Source organism: Gymnoscopelus microlampas (assembly GCF_963454915.1).
Source record: "Gymnoscopelus microlampas genome assembly, chromosome: 10".
Classification (NCBI taxonomy): domain Eukaryota; kingdom Metazoa; phylum Chordata; class Actinopteri; order Myctophiformes; family Myctophidae; genus Gymnoscopelus; species Gymnoscopelus microlampas.
In genome coordinates this window covers 24,656,219-24,675,755 of record NC_139947.1, presented here as the reverse complement: position 1 = coordinate 24,675,755, position 19,537 = coordinate 24,656,219, and the positions used below count along the sequence as shown (strand labels likewise).

The 19,537-nt window shown below is 42.3% G+C and overlaps 1 protein-coding gene across 1 annotated transcript; it reads left to right on the top strand.

Annotated features, from left to right (window-relative positions):
• Window positions 1–1,477: 1,477 nt before the first annotated feature.
• On the top strand, window positions 1,478–17,594 carry myt1a (myelin transcription factor 1a; the record flags this gene model as incomplete). Its single annotated transcript, XM_084068713.1, has 24 exons — window positions 1,478–1,502; window positions 5,082–5,170; window positions 5,749–5,803; window positions 5,924–5,966; window positions 6,075–6,143; window positions 6,703–6,938; window positions 7,232–7,650; window positions 7,687–8,506; window positions 9,000–9,119; window positions 9,243–9,333; window positions 9,727–9,846; window positions 10,549–10,766; window positions 11,082–11,293; window positions 11,465–11,680; window positions 11,800–11,954; window positions 12,293–12,355; window positions 12,713–12,781; window positions 13,332–13,394; window positions 14,840–14,923; window positions 15,374–15,595; window positions 16,150–16,241; window positions 16,512–16,615; window positions 16,909–17,052; window positions 17,451–17,594. The coding sequence occupies 24 exons, from the start codon at window positions 1,478–1,480 to the stop codon at window positions 17,592–17,594; spliced, it is 3,873 nt and encodes a 1,290-aa protein (XP_083924839.1).
• Window positions 17,595–19,537: the final 1,943 nt, after the last annotated feature.

Sequence of the window (19,537 nt, the reverse complement as noted above, 5' to 3'; positions counted from 1 at the left end):
AAAACTAACCCTAATAATAATAATAATAATTATTATTATTATTATTATTTTATTGATTATTTACCACTATTGTTGCCTTTGTTGGTGCTTTCAATACATTTGTTCTTGGTAAAAATAAAAAATAAAGTTTGCCAGAAAAGTTTAAGTGAAATGTCCTCTCTCACCTCTGTCCCTCCCTCCACTTCCACCCGTCCTCCTCAGAGCCTGCAGATGCCCTGGACTACAATCAGAGGCCCCCTTGGGCCGGGGGTGGGGGGGTGCTGCAGTCATCATTATCTGCACTGCCATCTGTCATCCGGGTATACAGGGGCACCCCAGTCCCGGCTGGTAGAGTGAGAGCGAGTATTAAATCAGAACATATGCTGCCCTCAGTGCCCTCTTCACAAACTTTGTAAAGTACCACTTAGATTTCAAACCAGGGAGAAGATGGACCCAGGCAGACACAAAAACTCACAAAGCATTTCAGTTGTCTGTTCTGTTATTAGACATAACAAATTGCAACTGGTCAACGCACAAGCAAAATTATTTTTGTTTAGGATCATTGTGCAAAAGAAGAAATAAGCCGCACGGCACGTAGCCTATAGCACCAGCTGTCATTTTCTTAACAATGAATGAACGACCCCAAACAAAAATAAAACTACAAAACTTGACATATTTTATAGTAGCCTATTATTAAGCTTATATAGTTGATGCTGCATGATGGGGTGTGAGTGAGAGTGCGTGTGAGTGAGTGAGAGACACTGATGAGATTCAGATTAATCATGTCCACTACTTGACGCACGGTGAAAAGTTAAAACCTAGATTCTAGAACACTGTTTCCCAAATATCTTCTTTTTTCCTACATTTACATATATTATATATATATATATATATATATATATATATATATATATATATATATATATATATATATGTATATAATTATTTATTTATTTATTTTCCTCAAAAGTATTTCAGAAATAAGATGAAAAACTCTTTCCATGAATAAATTCCATAATAAACACATAGCATGGCATGTGTTGTGTGCTTGTAGATCGGCTACTTTCACTAGTTTGGTCCCCTGCAAATGTCTAATTTCTCTCTTGGGTCTTGAGCTAAAAAGTTTGGGAAACATTGTTGTAGTAGACACTGGCCGAAAAGTTGTACTTGTTCGGTGTGATGTGCTGGGGCGACACTGCATAGACATATCATATGTATCTATGGGGGACACCGCACCGTCACTGCGACTTCTTTGTGCTCACTTTCAATGGCCATTGTTTTGGGAAGCTGACAGCGTACGCCGCTCCCATTGGCTGCCTTCGGAGACATGGGAACAAAAGCGGTGGCATCTGATTGGTTGAATTGCACAGCAGCTGTCCCCCCCTCCCTCTGCCTAGTGAGAAGTTCTCTTCAAAAGTTTCTCTCAAGTTGCCACAGTTTTAGATTAGAACTTAGAAGCGGTGTGTGTGTACTGAGAGAAAACCCACCCACCGCAAACATGAAGCTCTGTAAAACTTTCTTGGGTAAGTGTTATTTCATTTAGCTATTTTATTCCTATTTGGTCGGTTACTAGCTTAGCTACTATTAACTGAACTGGGGGGACAGCTGTTATCAGAAGAGCATCTGGCTACCCTGTTGTGTTGTATGTGGTTTAGGTTTGATTTCTTTTCAACAAGATTTATTTGTTTGATACACACTTTTCATGCCTATTTTGACTATTTTGTCAAAATAGCCTACTGTTGATATATGACTACTGGCACATTTGTAAATTGTATCCACGTTGAGCCTATATGTGATGTTGAAAAAACAACAAAATATCAACAAAACATTTTAAATGTAAAAGAGCGAAGGTCTGTTACTACGTTATGTTATTTGCTTTACCTAAATGGACAAACTTTCAAAAAGTTTAATGTAAAAAGTGAACCCGATCCTGTTCTGTTTGAAACTCTGCTTGTAGGAGCCCAGACAGTTTGTTTTAGACAAAGGAAAGTTTTGTGCCCGCAGGGATTAGTGGCTCTTAGCGCAGTGGACGTCAGGGTTCAGGAATATTAAAAAAGTTTTGTGCCAAGAGGAAGGAGGAGGGAGGGGGGAGGGAGTGGGGGGACGGGGGGTGTGGGGTGTCTGTCAGACGGGTCCATCTGTTTATGTGCAGTGCTCCTGAGTGCCTTTTCTCGCAGCCTATGTAATATTTATACAGCCAGGCCCGTCAGACCACATCCATCTGCACAAGTGAGGGACTGGGATGAAAAGCATGAGCTCCAGCTGGTCGCCGGCCAAGTGTATAGTAGGGCTCTTTAAATATGCAAAACCGACCCGTTGCCCTTTAAGTTTATGTCACACAATTTGCGTATCCTACACTTTGGTTGTTGCATAGGAATTATGGACTCAATACACCAATAATATGGTAAAACATAATATGACTTTACAAATGGGATGGGCACAGCACTGGGATACTGGGATAACTTGGATCCAAATATAGGACAGATGGTCGTGGATGGATATAATTAGAACTTTTAATATGATTCAAATAAATAAATCTGTTGTTTAATTAGTAGCCTAACCTCCTGGTTATTGACAAATGGCCTATTGTAGGCAGTAAGAGATAACGTTGGCAGTCAATTGTTTTATTGATTCTGTGTTGAATTGCCACTGTAAGCCTTTGTATGAGTGCATCATATTTTGAAGAAATTTGACATTGTTTAGGTCTAACAATGTGCGAAATTGGCTATTTTTAATATATCATATTTTATACATTTTACAAATTTGATAACTTCTTCATTTGATAGACATTCTGCATATGAGTACTTTCTACTTTTGGTAGGCTACTTTAAGTACATTTTCATACCAATACATTTGTACTTTTACTCAATTTAATCACGGACTTGTAGCCTATTTGTAACATAGTATTTACATTGCAGTATTGATACTTTTGCTTAAGTATAAGATTTTAGTACTTTTTCCACCACTGGTTGTGTGATATTATGGACCAGTCTTGTCCTGCAGGAGCGCAGTAGAGCCAGGACACTGTCCATGGTCCTGAAAGTCCTGTCGCACTATCACTGTCCCTGGTGCTGAACCAAGCGATGTCCGTTTGCTGTCACGTTTGGGACAGATTTTTTTTAGTGGCATTTAGTGGTTGAAATAGTAGGAATTAACTACTGTCAAAAATGACAAGAGAGCCCTGCCCCTTAATATGGTGAGCTTGGTTTGTTCTGGTGATGTCACATCATTGGGGGAGGGGTGAACAATAGTCTCTGAACGAAAGGTAAGGTAATATTTCTCTTTGACAAAGGCAAATGGGGACGCGTTAATTTTTTTGAGGTGCCGGTGTACATTTATACCATCCGGACTATAACGTGTGGACCCGTGCATCGTTTGTAAAGAGCCGGCATAACGCTTTACCGGGGATTATTTTTTTAACGGTCAATGGAGGAGGTAGGCTATACGTGCAGCCTTTATAACGTTCAGCAGAAGTTCGGATGTGATCGGGCCCATCTTACTTAAAAAGAACCCAGTGAAATCATTTGTTATAATAGGCAGTTAATCGTCTTGATATGTTTTTTTTTATCACTTAAAAGGACAATTCCTATTATTTTCGTGAGGTCTGTTTTTCAAACGATTTAGCAGGGTTTCTTTTTTTCTTTCGGTGAGCATTGTGTTGGTTTCTACAATGGACGGCCGGTGTTTGTATAACTCTCACAAAAACAGTCCGAGCATTTAATCATAATTTGATAGCTAGATTATAGATGCATTTGTACAACCTCTACATTCTTAAATGATGGTCGCCTGATGGGTAAACTACAGTAGCGCCTCTTATGTAAAAGGGATCAGAAGTCCATTCTAGCGTCGTCCTAGCAGCTCATTGGACGGATAGTCGTTCATAGTAATGCTTGCTTAGGAAAAAGAGAAGGGCCTTGTCCTGTTTATTTGTAGGAGCTTTAGGCCTCGCAGCCAATCCTACATTTTGCGCTGCGTTTCGCACTGTATACTTTATATTGTTGGATCAGACTGACATGTCGTCTTCTTTTCGGTCTACTTTTACACAAATAATCCTGTTCAAGTTGTAGACGGGTTATTAGGCCACAGCCTCTAAAGGAATGTTGATTGAAAAAGGGGGTATTGACTGTTTTATTGGAACACTAATATTCTTGCATGGTACTTTATCAAATCCACCACTGTCTAAAACTCTCGAAAAAAATGGGGTATGGATGGACTGAGTGACATTTGTCTGTCACCTCTCAAACCATCATTGCCCTGTCACTCTCTCTACACTGTAAAATCCTGGGTTTAATTTAAGTCTGAGAGTGTCCCAAATGTACTGCATGGGTCCAGTTGGTTCCATTTGTACACTCTCGGAGTAGGCTAAGAGTTACAAATGGATACATTGAGGATTTGTATTGTTTAGTCATTGTTTATATTGTTCTATTGTGTCAGAGTATTTGGAGTCCAGGCTTTAGAAACCACATAGTGCTGCCGAAGCACATACTGTATAGCACCTTATTAGCAATATACTGCATGTATGTTTTGACATCATCATTTTGCACTGTTTGCATGAATATGTGTCAGGAACAAAACAAATGGGAAATTATGTTTAGGCCTGTATCTAAGTAAAAAGTAAAAAAAAAAAAAAGAAGCACACTCTATGCCTTTTTCTTGGTTGGTAGCTAGTCATGATATCTGATTTCAACACCATAAACTGTCTAGAGTGTATTGTCTCTGTGTTTTGGAAGCACACAGCATTTAGGGTGGCACAGAAATGTGACACAGAAATATCTGCAAACTTAATTTTACTGGAAGCCTATGAATGTAGACATATGATTTTTTTTGCTAACTTTGCTAAAAGTTAACACTTCCAATACACAAACTGGTATGTATGCGTGTGCGTGTGCGTGTGCGTGTGTGTGTGTGTGTGCGTGTGCGTGTGTGTGTGTGTGTGTGTGTGTGTGTGTGTGTGTGTGTGTGTGTGTGTGTGTGTGTGTGTGTGTGTGTGTGTGTGTGTGTGCGTGCGTGCGTGTGTGTGTGCGCCTGCCTGCCAATGATGATTAGCCCTGATTGATACCTACAAGGCTAATATGTGTGTGCCTGCTTTTCTCATTAAACAGAAAATGAGTTCAGAGGTCAGCTGCTGAACCAGAGGTGGACCAAGGGTGACACAGTCAGCAGCTGGTTGAAGAGGAGCCATCGAATCAAAGTAAGAGTCTCTCTCTCTCTCTCTCTCTCTCTCTCTCTCTCTCTCTCTCTCTCTCTCTCTCTCTCTCTCTCTCTCTCTCTCTCTCTCTCTCTCTCTCTCTTATGTGAACATGGAAGGTCTAGATTTGATTTGATTTGATTTTGGTAAAAGAAATACGAGTAAAGAATATTCCATCAGCATCCTGGCGACAGGCCCATTGAATGTTGTACAAGGTACATTCATCACAGCGCAGCGCCAGGATTCATTTTCAATCCACTTCTATCAAACAGTGGATCTCAGCTGGTTTCGCACACTGATTCCTCCCATTGAAGTTGTTAGTCCATGTCAGAACATTTCAAAACCCAACTCTGGACCCCAATCCACTCTGAACCCCAATCCACTGGTACAGTGATACAGTGTTAATATGCAACTCAGAGAGTGTACAAATGTACCTAATAGGCCCGTAGGAGTCCATTTGGATACATTTATACACTCTAAGAGTTAAATTAACATAGAAGATTTTACAGTGGACCAACTCTGTGGAAGACGTGAAGAGTTATTTGTGTAATTAAGCCTTTTGTTTTCCCTCTGTTGTGCAGATGAGCCAAGACGCAGCTGAAACACGAACACGGACTCGCTCCAAAGGCATCCGAGGTGATTGAAAAACACAATTTAACAAGCTATGCTAAAAGGATAAGGATGTTTACATTGTGGTCCTGTGTATCACATAATACCACTAGTTCTCAGTTTAATGACATTGATTTTTGCCCACAGCTGCTTTAGAATTGGTGGGGCAAGAGATAAAGCAAGAGTTAAGGTGAGTGGCAAACATATGGATAATGCTTGACAATATTTCTCAAGCATGTATGGGTGGAAAACATTGGATCAAAAACACTGACATTTACCGTCCCCCTTTTGTGTCCAGTAACAGCTGCCCCACTCCTGGATGCAATGGTAAAGGTCACGTCAGTGGAAGATACTCACGTCACAGAAGGTAGGACTCTCAGCGCCTCCCCTAATCTATCTGGATAGATGAAAGTCTGATTGGTCCAGTGATTTGCGGGATTATCTCTGGACAAACACACACAGACACACAACAACACACCATTAAAAGAGCAATCGTAGAGTATGTTTTAGTTCTCCGTTACAACAACACAAGTAGCCAATAATAAGAAGTTGAAGGATAAGAGCCATAAAGCTTGGTTAAAGTTGTCATGATCCCAGAAGATTACATATTGGAAAATGTGCATTTATATCTTAACCACGTAAACCCTATATACTTTGTTGACCGGAGTCCAGAGTTTTGTATTGACCCCTCCCCTTTTCCCTCTACACCAAACCCCTCCTGACGAATGTTTACATATTTTCACCAAATGTTCGCCTATTTTCGCAGAATGTTCACCTATTATGACATGCCCAGAATAGGGATACTAGGTTTCACGTGGTTAAGATAAGGGGTCAAGAAGAGTGAGGAAATCTGAAAGATATTGGAAAGAGGGGCCAGGTTTAAGGGGGAGACAACTGAAAGTCAACTTGGTTTCTACCTTCCTCAGTGTACTGGGATGTCCTATTGTGAAGAAGAGGAAGCTGGAGGAGGCAGAGGCGGAGGAAAACCAGTCTGCCCCAAAGAGGAGCAGGAGCCAGCCTCTTAAACTAGCGATGGATGAGGGCTTCAACGCTGACAGCGATGGGGGTAGTGAGGCTGAGCAAAAAGAGGAAGAGGAGGTGGAAGAGGACATAAAGGAGAAGAAAAAGAACAAAGTGAAAAGCATGCACGAGTCAGTGAAAGGTGAGTGAAGGACACCTATCTTCATATTAACATGTCTTGTTAAAGCTGGCAATGATTATTAAACACTTTAATACTAGCATCCATAATTTGGGCAAATGTTCAAAATCTTTCAACATTTTTCAAATGTTTTCAAATAAAATGTTCAAAAACATTTTGCGAAAATCTAAAAGATCATAGCATGTTGCGATGCAACACGTTGTTGCGATTCATATGCCATTTGTTGTCCGTTAGATGGCTGATGATGTGGCTCTATTGTTTGTCACTAACCAGCTAATTGCATTCTGAATCCTTAGCGGACTGTCCATCAGTGGAGACAAAAGAGACTGAACCATCGCCAGCCGAGTCCACCGCAGATGCTATCGAACACAACAGCCAGGAAGAGGTGGAGAAGACTGAAAGCAACGCCTCTCAGTCCGACCCCACAGGGGCCGAGATCCCAGAGGACACAGAACCAGAGGCGGAGTCCCAGAGGACAGAGGAGACGGCGGAGACGGTTTCAGAACAGTTCCACGAAGAGGAAACAGTAAAAGACATGGAGCCGGAGGAAGAGGAGTCGGCCACCGAGGAGGGACCATTAGACGGACCGTTGGACGGACTGTCAGGCGCACCCTCGGACAGACCGTTGGACGGACTGCTGGACAATGTTGTGGTGGCGGAGGAAACCGAAGTAGAGGAGGTGAAAGAGGTGGCACAGGAGGAGGTGGAGGAGGAGGTAGAGGAGGGGGAGGAGGTAGAGGAGGAGGAGGAAGTAGAGGAGGTAGAGGAAAAGGGTAAAGTCGAGGACAAAGCAGAAGTAGAGAGACAGCGCGTGAGCAGCCAGGAGAACTCCGATCACCAGTACTCGAGTGGGGATTACAACAGCCTTCCGGCTAAAGAGGCACTGGAGGGAGAGAGGAGGACGGAGCAGGAGGAAGAGGAGGAGGAAGAAGAGGAGGAGGAGGAAGAAGAGGAAGAGGAGGAGGAAGAAGAAGAAGAAGAAGAAGAGAAGGAGACCCACCAAGAGATTGACACTCTTCTCACCTCCAGTCCTCCCACTCAGGGATCCGAAGCCGAGGCGTCACTCAGGGAAGAACGACTCTGCACACCGATGACCGAGGAAGAGGAGGAAGAGGAGGAGGAGGAGGTGGAGGAAGAGGAAGAGGAGGAGGAGGAGGAGGTGGCGGAAGAAGAAGAGAGGCAGGAAAAGGAAGTGGGCGAGGTGGTTGAAGAAGAGGAGGAAGAGGACGAGGAGGAAGATAGGGACTCAAACAAAGCCTCTCCCGCTACAGTGGTCATAGAAGTCCACTCTGAGGAGGAGGAGGACGATGAAGAAGAGGAGGAGGATGGAGAAGAGCAGGATCGTGTCTCAGAAGGCTCCGGGGTGACGGATGACTCCGAGGACTGGGACATGACGCGGGGGAACCTGGGGCTGCTGGAGCAGGCCATTGCCATGAAGGCGGAGGAGGTGAGGGAGCCGCAGGATGTGCGCCGTTCGCCCGACTACCAGCCCTACCACAGTCCCAGCGAGAGGACTTCCAGCAAGACCATCGATGGCATCACAGTCTCACGCCGCAGTGGACACTACAGAGGTTGGGCTGCATTAATTAATTAAATTGCCTTACTGTATTATAGACAAATCCATTGCCAGTATGGCAGCTTTTCCACTGACCATGATGTTAAATGATAAATTGTGTTAATAACACAGTCAAATGTGTAGGTACCTCCCCATTGTCGTGTACAGTATGAATTTAGGATACTGGTAACTGATGCAGTGAAATGAGGTAGTGATACTTGAGGTTGAGTAACCATCAGAGAAATGACGGTGCAAAACATAGTCTCTGCCACGCCTTCGGCCTGGCGGAGACAATCATTTTATTATTGTTATTATTAAATGAATATACTTTGTATAAAACTGCACTAGCGGAGCTAATACCAGTGTTATTCTCACGCGGCGGCATGATGCTCTCGTCATGCCGTTGTGTGAAAAGAACATTGGCGCTTTCCTGTCCCAAAATTCAGAATGTGACTTACAGTATAGTACAGTGCTGGTAGCTGTCTAAAGCCTTGCCCTTCTTTATCCAGAGAAGAAAGAAATCAAGTGCCCGACACCAGGCTGTGATGGGACAGGTCACGTGACTGGACTGTACCCCCACCACCGGAGTCTCTCTGGATGTCCTCACAAAGATCGGATCCCACCTGAGAGTGAGTGACACACCTGACTCACAAAGCACATGAACCAACTTAACAGAGATGTCAAAAGATCTCACCACCCCTTTTCTCTCTCTCTCTCTCTCTCTCTCTCTCTCTCTCTCTCTCTCTCTCTAGTCTTGGCCATGCATGAGAACGTGTTGAAGTGTCCTACTCCTGGATGCACGGGGCAAGGCCATGTCAACAGTAACCGAAACACACACCGCAGGTGAGTCAACATTCACAAGGGATGTAGCCTATTAAATCAATGGAGAGTGACAAGAAAGCAGAGAAAGATGAGGTTGTTGTCTTGATTGAATGTCCAACATTATGAATATAGAAACAAAACCAAATGAAATGAAACACACATTCAAGGATGTTATTGTTCCCGCTTGGATTCTAACCCGAGTCTTCCACACGGGAAACCAAACATCTCACACACACACACACACACACACACACACACACACACACACACACACACACACACGCACACGCATGCATGCCACCGATCAAATAACTATGAAACACATAATAGCAGGGGATGAGGCATGTTGGGTTTCAAGTGTATAATTTGATTCAGTAATGGAAGATGACATGTTTATGTCTCGTGTCCTGTCAGTCTGTCAGGCTGTCCCATTGCAGCAGCAGCCAAACTGAACAAGACCTATGACAACAAGCAGGTTCTCCCTCAATCATCAGCCAGTGAGCCCCCTAGTGGCAACTCTGACCGAGTGCTCAGGTGAGACAGTTATATCTTTTTTACAATTATTATATTGATTGATATAGATACAAAACCCTCTATATTTCAACTTATTTTATTTTCGTCAATTAATGCCCTAATTCATCATACTACAGTGTCACACAAAAGTAGCAAAGCCGGCCAATCTACAAGCTCACAATCATTATTTTTTTCTAGTAAAAGTGGTGTCTGTGGATTTTATAAATATTTAACCAATGAAAAGTATTTACAAGAGCTTGTGACCAGTAATAACTATATTGAATCAATTAGAACACAGGTTATTTTTTCCATTTTTTCCATTTCCTTCCACTTTCAAATTAGATTTAAAATAGTGCTTCGCTCAACAGGGAAGTAAGAACCTACCTTTTAGGATGCCACCACCACTTTTATCATACTTGAATATGTTTCTCTTTGACGCCTATGGAGGAGGGGGCCTAGTATAGAGCCACGGGGGACTCCGGTCAACTAAGTATAATGTTATGTCTTCTACACCAGCACTTCAATAGGAGTCTTTTTCAAGGATAACTAGTTTTAGTGCCTTATTTAATGTCTTTGAGGCTGTACTGAAGAGAAAATACTCTCTTTAAAATCCTTTTCTGTTTTTAATGTAAAAACGTGAATTCCCTTCCTTACTTTCAATTCATTTCAGTTCCAGTTTCCACTAGCAGGAAGAATACAGAACATCTTTCTTTCTCTCTCCAGGCCAATGTGTTTTGTGAAGCAGTTGGAGATTCCCCAGTATGGCAGCTACGGGCCCAACATGATGCCAGCCACACCACGTGCCAACCTGGCCAAGGAACTGGAGAAGTACTCCAAGGTGTCCTTTGACTATGCAAGCTTTGACGTCCAGGTGTTTGGCAAGCCCATGCTTGTTCCGAAGACACCCAGCACCAGTGAAACCTCACCCAAAGCCTTCAAATGTAAGAATGGGGCTTACAGTGATCTCTCAGATGCACAGCTCATTTGTCATTTGAAGTAACAGTCTGGATTTTACTGTGTATAATGTTGGCATGTAATTAAAGTGCTGCACTTCCTTTAGTGGGACATCAGATGAATGTGTCCTTAAAGAAATTATGCCATCATCATTCAAAATATGACCAATGTGCCATGATACTTAAATGCTCATTTCATGATAAACAAATAATGATAATAATACAAGTCAAAGCATCTTTCGCAGAGTATAATCTGATGAAAGTCTCTCCCTTCTGCTCTCTCATTCTTGTTGACCACTCTAGCCAAACCATTCCCAAAGGCCTCATCCCCCAGCCACAGTCTGTCTGGGGGTTACGAAAAAAGCAGCTCCTCCACCTCGTCCTCTAGTGGTTACGACTACAGCCACGATGCAGAGGCGGCTCACATGGCTGCCACCGCCATCCTCAACCTGTCCACACGCTGCTGGGAAAGACCTGAGAACCTCAGCACCAAGCAAAGAGAACCCAGCACCAAGGTAAAACCTCTAGCCCTGGATTTACCTAGCCAGTAGCATAGCAGCTAGCTTAGCTTAACGTGCCAATGCAGAGTTTATTTTACACCTTTAAAGTTATACCTTTACGGTATCACTTTATGGTAAGACATATTACATTTACACATGAAACTATTGTGTTGATTGCAGCAGCAGGAATCAGATATCGAAGTGGACGAGAACGGCACCTTGGACCTGAGCATGAAAAGGACTAAGCAAGAGGGTATGCAGTCTCCGGAGCCTTCGTCATCCTCCTCCACCTCCTCCCAGCACGTTGGAGGAACATCTTCTCAGGGCCACGCCCCGGTAGAGTGGGAGGAGCCTTTGGACTTCACCAAGCCCAGCGGAGCCAAGGAGGAATACCAGGATGAGGTAAACATCAATTCAACTAAAGTATATTGTAAGATATGTGTGTTTGCTTGGGTTAACAAACGAACAAGCAAAGGCAGAATGGAGGGATGGGTCATAAATGTGCTTCTTTGGTTCCCCAGATGGAGTATACAGTCCCCTCCTATACGTCATCTGATGCGGAAGATGAGGATCCAGCTCAGGACAACCTAGAGGACAGGAAGTACCCTGGTGAGGTCACGACCAGCAGCTTCAAGGTCAAGTTCCTGCCCAAAGACTGCAAGAAAGAGATTATTATGTAAGTCACAACTTGCATGGCTGGATCATACCTGATATCATAGTTGCCTTGCAAATGTATTGGGTTGCAATTGGTACAGCTGAGAAATCATTTGGAGTTTATGCAAATGTTTAGTTTAGTTTTGACCTCATTTTGTGTTCATCAGTGAATCAAAATTGTAGAGACAATTTACGTTGTTATGTTAAAGTCAATACACCCCTTAGTGTCAATGTATTGGAGTCAAGGCCCTTGACTCAAGGGGTGCTCAAAAACTTTTCAAAGACCACTTTTCAGCAATGTCTATAAACCCTGCTGAATGACTGGGGATGTATGTTAATCTCACAAATGTCTTTTTCCAGATGTCCCACACCAGGCTGTGATGGCAGCGGACACATCACAGGCAACTACGCATCCCATCGCAGGTATTGTATATTAAAAGATTTGCTGAAACGATGTCGATCTACCTCTGAACTGTAACTGCCATTCGTTGTTCTTGTGTGCTTTTCTTTGTTTGCATGGCAACTGTTATGCAAATCTGAACACAAAACTAATTGAATCCCTGCACTGACACAGCCTTCTTCTGCACTGTATTTACTATTAATCTTGGATTAATAGTAATATTCTAATCTAATCTAATATTCATGATTTAGATTTTTTTTTAAATGCTGGCCTTATTCAAAATCTGAATCTTTCCCTATTTTCCATCTCCTTCTTTTCTCTCTCCTTAATTCTCCCCTGTCTTTCTTTTTCAATCTGCTCTTCTTTTCGATATCTTGTAGCCTGTCTGGCTGTCCTCTCGCTGACAAATCACTTCGGACTCTCATGGCTGCCCACACTGCTGAACTTAAGTATGTGTTTTCAGCTTCTATTTCCCCCTACTGTACACTGTCACTGCCCCCTGCTGGGGAGATGAACTACAGCTCTTCTGTCTCCCCTTCCCCTTTATTTGTCCTACCTGTGTCTCGATTATTAAGATTATGAATATTTATTCGATTAGGACTTCATTAATATTTTAACTGGTATGCTACTTTTTGCAATTCACAGTGCACATAATAGCAATTCACTGTTTAATACAGTTATTCAAGGACTGGGGGCTGCTTTATACCTCTAAATTGTGCACATTTAAAGGGGTCAAATGGGGACATAGACATGGGTTGTGGTGGGTGTCTGTGGACTGTAGACGCTCTCTAAAACATCTTCAATACAATGGACCTTTTGTAATAGTGTATGGTGGGTTAGAACTCTTCTGAATTCTAACATGTATTCTGTTCCAAACCAAAAATACAACATGTTAATTAATAACACATGGAAGATGCACAGGTATATTTAGAGCTATACCTACCTACTGCATCATATATCATGTACTCATAAGGTGTGTTTTTCGGATTGTTGTCCTAGGTGTCCGACTCCAGGCTGTGATGGTTCCGGTCACATTACTGGGAACTACGCCTCCCACAGAAGGTACGCCCACACCACAAGGCAGTCACCTATCACCTGTCACATTCATCTAAATATTGTGTACTAACCACTAATGGTCGTGGGGGAAAGTTTTAAATGTTTCAAATACTGGATGCAATGTTGTTTTTATTATTCGTTTTCATGAAAATCTTCTCTATATACCCTTTAAGATCGAACAATACACAGTAAAAAATCTCATTGTCAATTACATTCTGAGTACAAATATAATCAAATGGACCAGTGTTACACGGTGCACACTCTTGCACACGTGACAAATGGATTTTACTGTGAATTCCAATTTGCACAGTCCACTAGTTAATTAAACCATTCTGATAGACTATGAGGAACGGCCATAGTTATTGTCGTTATTAGAAGCATATTTTCTGATGTTATCATTGGAACATTTGGCAGGCTACCATTTGCTAAGCAAGGGATACTTGACGGTGCACCAGCCTTTGTTTATTTCTAAACAACGATGCTTGATTCTGAAGCATCGTTGATTCTTGTTTATTTCTAAACAACGACCGGCAACGACCAGCGCCGTCAATTATCCCGCTTATCATCCTGCTTATTACACGGCTACTTAATAAATAAATAAATTCACACAAAAGTAACAAAAGTAACAACAAAACAAAGTATATCCTTATAACAGAGGACTCACAAAGCATATCCTTATAACAGAGGACTCTGTTACAACCTCGATATGGTATTAAAGGACTGTATTATTCTGTAGGTACTGCTGGCTCCTGTGACTGTCGCAGGTACTATGGCTGTTTGGGGCTGAGACGGGCGGCTCAGCCAACTATGAGATATTATGAGAGCTCGGTCTTCTAGGTTTAGTTCTTCTAGGTATAGCTCTATCTCAAGTCCAAGTATTCATCAAAGTCGTTATCGTACAGCAGGTCCGCTAACCGCCCCACCGGCCGCTGTACTTATGGATAGGATATGGTGTCGTATGATCTTAGGGCGACGTCACTGGCGTTGCTTCCTTAATCCGGACGATTATCCCATCGTCATCGTCGCCTTGGTAACACTTACGGTAATGAAAGTAGGCCTATTCCATAAAGTTATGCCCATGGTGCGGCAGTCCTTCCAGTGCAACACGGTCGCCTTGGAAAACAAGGAAGTGTTGATCAAATAGAATCAATTTTTGGTAACTGCATTGTCTATTTATCGCTTCAATTTTTTTCAAAAACATTACTTGAGAACAATGTTTAGTTGTAAATGACATTGTGCGTTTGTTTACATGCCGTAAGGTCAGGTGCTCTGAGCCTTTGATTAGACAGCGGTCTGTTATAGAGCTCATCGGTAATTATTCAGAAATAACACACCGCTGAATTCAGTGATCGACCAATCAGAATCAAGCATTCAGCCAAGCCGTGTAATAAGTACTTCTAACATGCTTTGTCTAGTCGTCACCAACATTGCTTTGTGTTTCTCCATGGCAGTCTTTCTGGATGTCCGCGAGCCAAGAAGGGAGGGATCAAAACTACTCCCTGCAAGGATGACAAAGAAGACTCTGAAGTGCTGAGGTCAGCACTCTTGTATGTACACGTATAACCTCAAAAGACACAAGTACACACATCAACGCACGCACGCACGTGCGCACACACATGCATGTGTGTGCATGTACACACACACACACACACACATGCATGTACGTGTGCGCTCACACACACCCGTTTACTTTTGGGGACATCGCATTGACTTACATTCCATATCTCCATACCCCAATCCCAACACTAACTGTCTGTAACCCTATGAAATTCAGTTCATATGTGGGGAAAATTTCGCCCTCAAACAAACACACACATACATACATACATACATACATACATACACACACAGATTACACACACGTGCGCAGACACACATACATTCCCATTTCTACTACCCTGTTGCTTGTCTATGTTTCTATTTCTAAGATCATTGCAATTTGCTTGCTTTAATAGCTTCACTCTTTCTTTGTGTGTCTTCACCAGGTGCCCGGTGCCAGGCTGTGACAGCCTGGGCCACATCAGCGGGAAATACGCCACCCACCGCAGTGCCTACGGCTGTCCACTGGCTGCCCGCAGGCAGAAGGAGGGCCTTCTGAACGGCACACCGTTCTCCTGGAAAGCCTTCAAGACGGAGGGGCCTACCTGTCCCACACCAGGCTGTGACGGCTCAGGTCACGCCAACGGAAGCTTCCTCACACACCGCAGGTACCACCCTCAGCCCAGCAATAATAGAACTATAGCCTAATTCGAACTTGAGGATGCTGCATCCCGGTCAGTGTATGTTATGTGTACACATTAGGTTCAGGTTCAGGTTTATTTGTCATATGTATAGATACAGAGTATACATACAATGAAAATGATTTTGCTCAGAGCATTCTCAGTCTTACATACATGTGACAGCCTGGGCCACATCAAAGAAGACTCTGAAGTGCTGAGGTCAGCACTCTTGTATGTACACGTTGAGAATCCTCAGTGTTAAAACACTGTTAACACTGAGGATTTTACCATGCAGTGACTTGTGAGTGTCTCAATGATAGTTATTCACTTTGTACATTCAGTTTAGCATATGTTTAGCATATACTAATGAGTTGTATTGGAGATGCTTCCTTGATAATGGTGTTGACACACTGTATCATCCACACACGCACACCACCAAACATCCAAGCAAGGGTTCAGAACGGAGAGGAGGAGTTATGCATTTTGGCAAATATTGTTTGAATGTGGGTCTGATACATGTTCTCTCTTTCTTTCTCCACCAGTCTTTCAGGTTGTCCCAGAACCACAGCAAACAAGAAGAGAGCCAAGCTCCCCGGAGACGAGTACCTCACAGCGAAATTCCGGGCTAGTGATGGTAAGAGATGGAAACAGATGTCCTCTGTTTATCCACTCGAATCAATATGATAGGATACGTCACCAGATAGATAAGAAAAATGTATAACCATTATACAGGCTAGTGTTGATGGAAATCAGAACATGTTGATTAACACGTTGTTAATCATTTGTATTTGGAGGTTAAATGAATAATTGCACTATTGTCTCAGGGTGAGACTTTTTAGTCATGAAGGAGGGTTGGGTACTTCAGTAATGTCTGTTCTCTAACTTGTTAATGGTTCTTGTTCAGTTCTGGACAATGATGAGGACATCCAGCAGCTCAACAGGGAGATCAATGACCTCAGTGAGTCTAACTCAGAGATGGAGGCTGATATGATGAACCTGCACACCCAGGTGAGTCAACAACTGAATTCACACCATCACTGTTGTTAACATGCTGTTAGAGAGTTTAGATTTATTTCAGAAAAACTTACGTTTTAAGTAGACGTACACTTTCAGAATTAAATTAACACTGGTACCACTTAGTCGAATTGTACATATTCTCAAGGGAAAATGTGCATTTTTATTTCGTCTCATGTCTCATCAATAGCAAAGGCGAATTCTTTCCTTTCTTCCTCACTGTGTCCTATTGCCACATATTATGATGGCTGACTGCTCACTGACTGGTTTGTGTGTCTGCGCTTCAGATCTCATCCATGGAAAAGAATCTGAAGAGCATGGAGGAGGAGAACAAGCAGATTGAGGAGAGGAATGAGGCCTTGTTCGTGGAACTGTCTGGTTTGAGCCAGGCTCTGATCCGTAGTCTGGCCAACATCCGTCTCCCCTCCATGGTGAGTTACAATTCAGTACCTACAACCTACACTGGTAGACATAAACACACACAAAGGAATATGGGCATAGTGGGACACACTCGAACGCATACACATGCGCACACAGCCACAGCCACACACACACACACACACACACACACACACACACACACACACGCACACGCACACGCACACGCACACGCGCACACACGCACACACAGCCACACACACACACACACACACACACACACACACACACACACACACACACACACACACACACACACACACACACACACACACACACACACACACACACACACACACACACACACACACATAATAGTAGTAATAGCAGTAGTAGCAGTAGTGGTATTGGTATTAGAATTTTAAAAAAGTGTTCCTCATCCTCTTCTCAGCAGGAGCCTATGTCGGAGCAGAACTTTGACAGTTACGTGGACACACTGACCCACATGTTCACCAATAAAGACTGCTATCAGAACCCAGAGAACCGCGCTCTGCTGGAGTCAATCAACCAGGCTGTCAAAGGCATTGAAGTGTGAGTGTACAGCAGTGGTTCTCAACGTGGGGTCCGGGGACCCCCAGGGGTCCTTGAGGGCGTTCCAGTGAGTCCCAAACTAAATGATTGATAGTTAGGAACCAAATTCAGAGAGAGTACTGTACGAATCCATTTGTACACACTCAGAGTTAAATTATCACTGAGGATTTGACAGTGTAGAATGCGGTCCCAGAGATTTAAAACATTGTATCAAACTGGGGGTCCTTGAAATGATAAAGGTTGAGAATCACTGTTCTACCGCATTAGGAAGGGAACGTAGCGAACAGCATTCAGGAGAAGAGGAAAAAGAAGAGGCGAGAGAGGCTGTGGAGTGAAATGCCTACTCACTACTCCACCTATATTCATCCTTTTTCAACCCCCCCCACCCCCACCCCCCAGCGCTTTGAATACTTGATTATTATTATTTTCGGAACAAAATCATTGTCTTTTTTCCTCACCTTTGTTCCCTCTTTGCATGTTGCTTTGATGATGATATGACTGTGAACAGGTGTGAGTACAGTATGGGTGAATTATGTAACTTGGCAATGCACAAGGCAAGCACGCCGGAGTGATAACTGTGTTGAGGTGAGCGCGGCTGTCTACAGGTACACAACAACGCGCCACTGAAGCCTAATTTGTACTTCGCTGCACGAAGGTGTCACCCGCCGTAAATAACTGATTATCGAAGTATAAATTAGGCCTTGATATGGGTACAAAACAATCTTAGAATGCAGTATAATGACTCGTATAGCCCGAGCTGACCGGAAACTTAGCTAGTGAAAGTATTCCATCTCCATCCAGTAATGTCTTTAGTATATATGAGCATAGTGGTGTTGCACTTCCAGAACTAGTTTGTAGAAACATTCTTAATATTGATGTGTAACTATTTGAGCCATTTGGGAAAAAAACAAAATGTTCGTTATTTAATATGTTATTTATTCATTGTCTGTTGTAATGTTTTTTTTCTTTTTGGCCTATTTATTTATCATGATCTATTTATTGACCTTTCTTATTATTATTTACAAACAAGATGCTACTTAAGAGGTTTTTAAACAGCAAAACAGGAGAAGGGATTTGTTTCCTCTGTGCTGTTGAATAAAGAGGAAATATTTTAAGATATCAACTATAAATTGTTTTATATATCTTATTATTTATTTGAAATATGAGGATCTTTTTATGTGCAAATATTTTGTAACTGACAATTTTTGATAATTTTCTAAAGATTTTTTCTTTTCTTTTTTCTTTTTTCCCTTTTGTTTATATGATTTCTTTACTTTTTATTTTCACAATCTATTTTGAGATGTCTGCGATGAACTGGGAATAATTTTATTCTGTATATATTTAATATTTATTTGGTGATGAAGAACAAAGTGATGGTGTATATTTATTTTGTATTGTCTATGTGTTAATGATGGCTGTGTATGGTTTAGTCTTTAAGTTGCTCTTGAAATAAAGGAAAACCCATAGTGACCTTGTACGGTAATTTAGTTCTCTGTGATTTATATATTCAAATCTACTACTCACCTACATTTTATTTTCAGGCATTTAATACTCTTGAAATTAATACTCTTAAATTGAAAACAAATCAGTCATATGCTAGCACTTTGCAACTTTCACCAAAATATAGGCTTAAGTGAGAAGAGATATACACATGCTTGGGATGCCAGGAATTATAAAGTCCATCACTCTATTTTTTCCTCAGAAACAGTAAAACCAATTAAATCTCCTTCCACATTTTGCTCAATTGACACCAAACTGGCAACACAACATTTTTAGAGTTTCTTCCACAAGTGATGGCCACATTTCTGAATTATTTAAAATGGAGCCCACATGACATCAAAATGTTTCAGTATAAACAGAGCTGTAATCATCTAGCCCAGTGGTTCTCAACCAGTGGTCCTTGGGGGGGTTCCAGGGGGTCCCCAGCAAAATGTGTTAATATAGCAT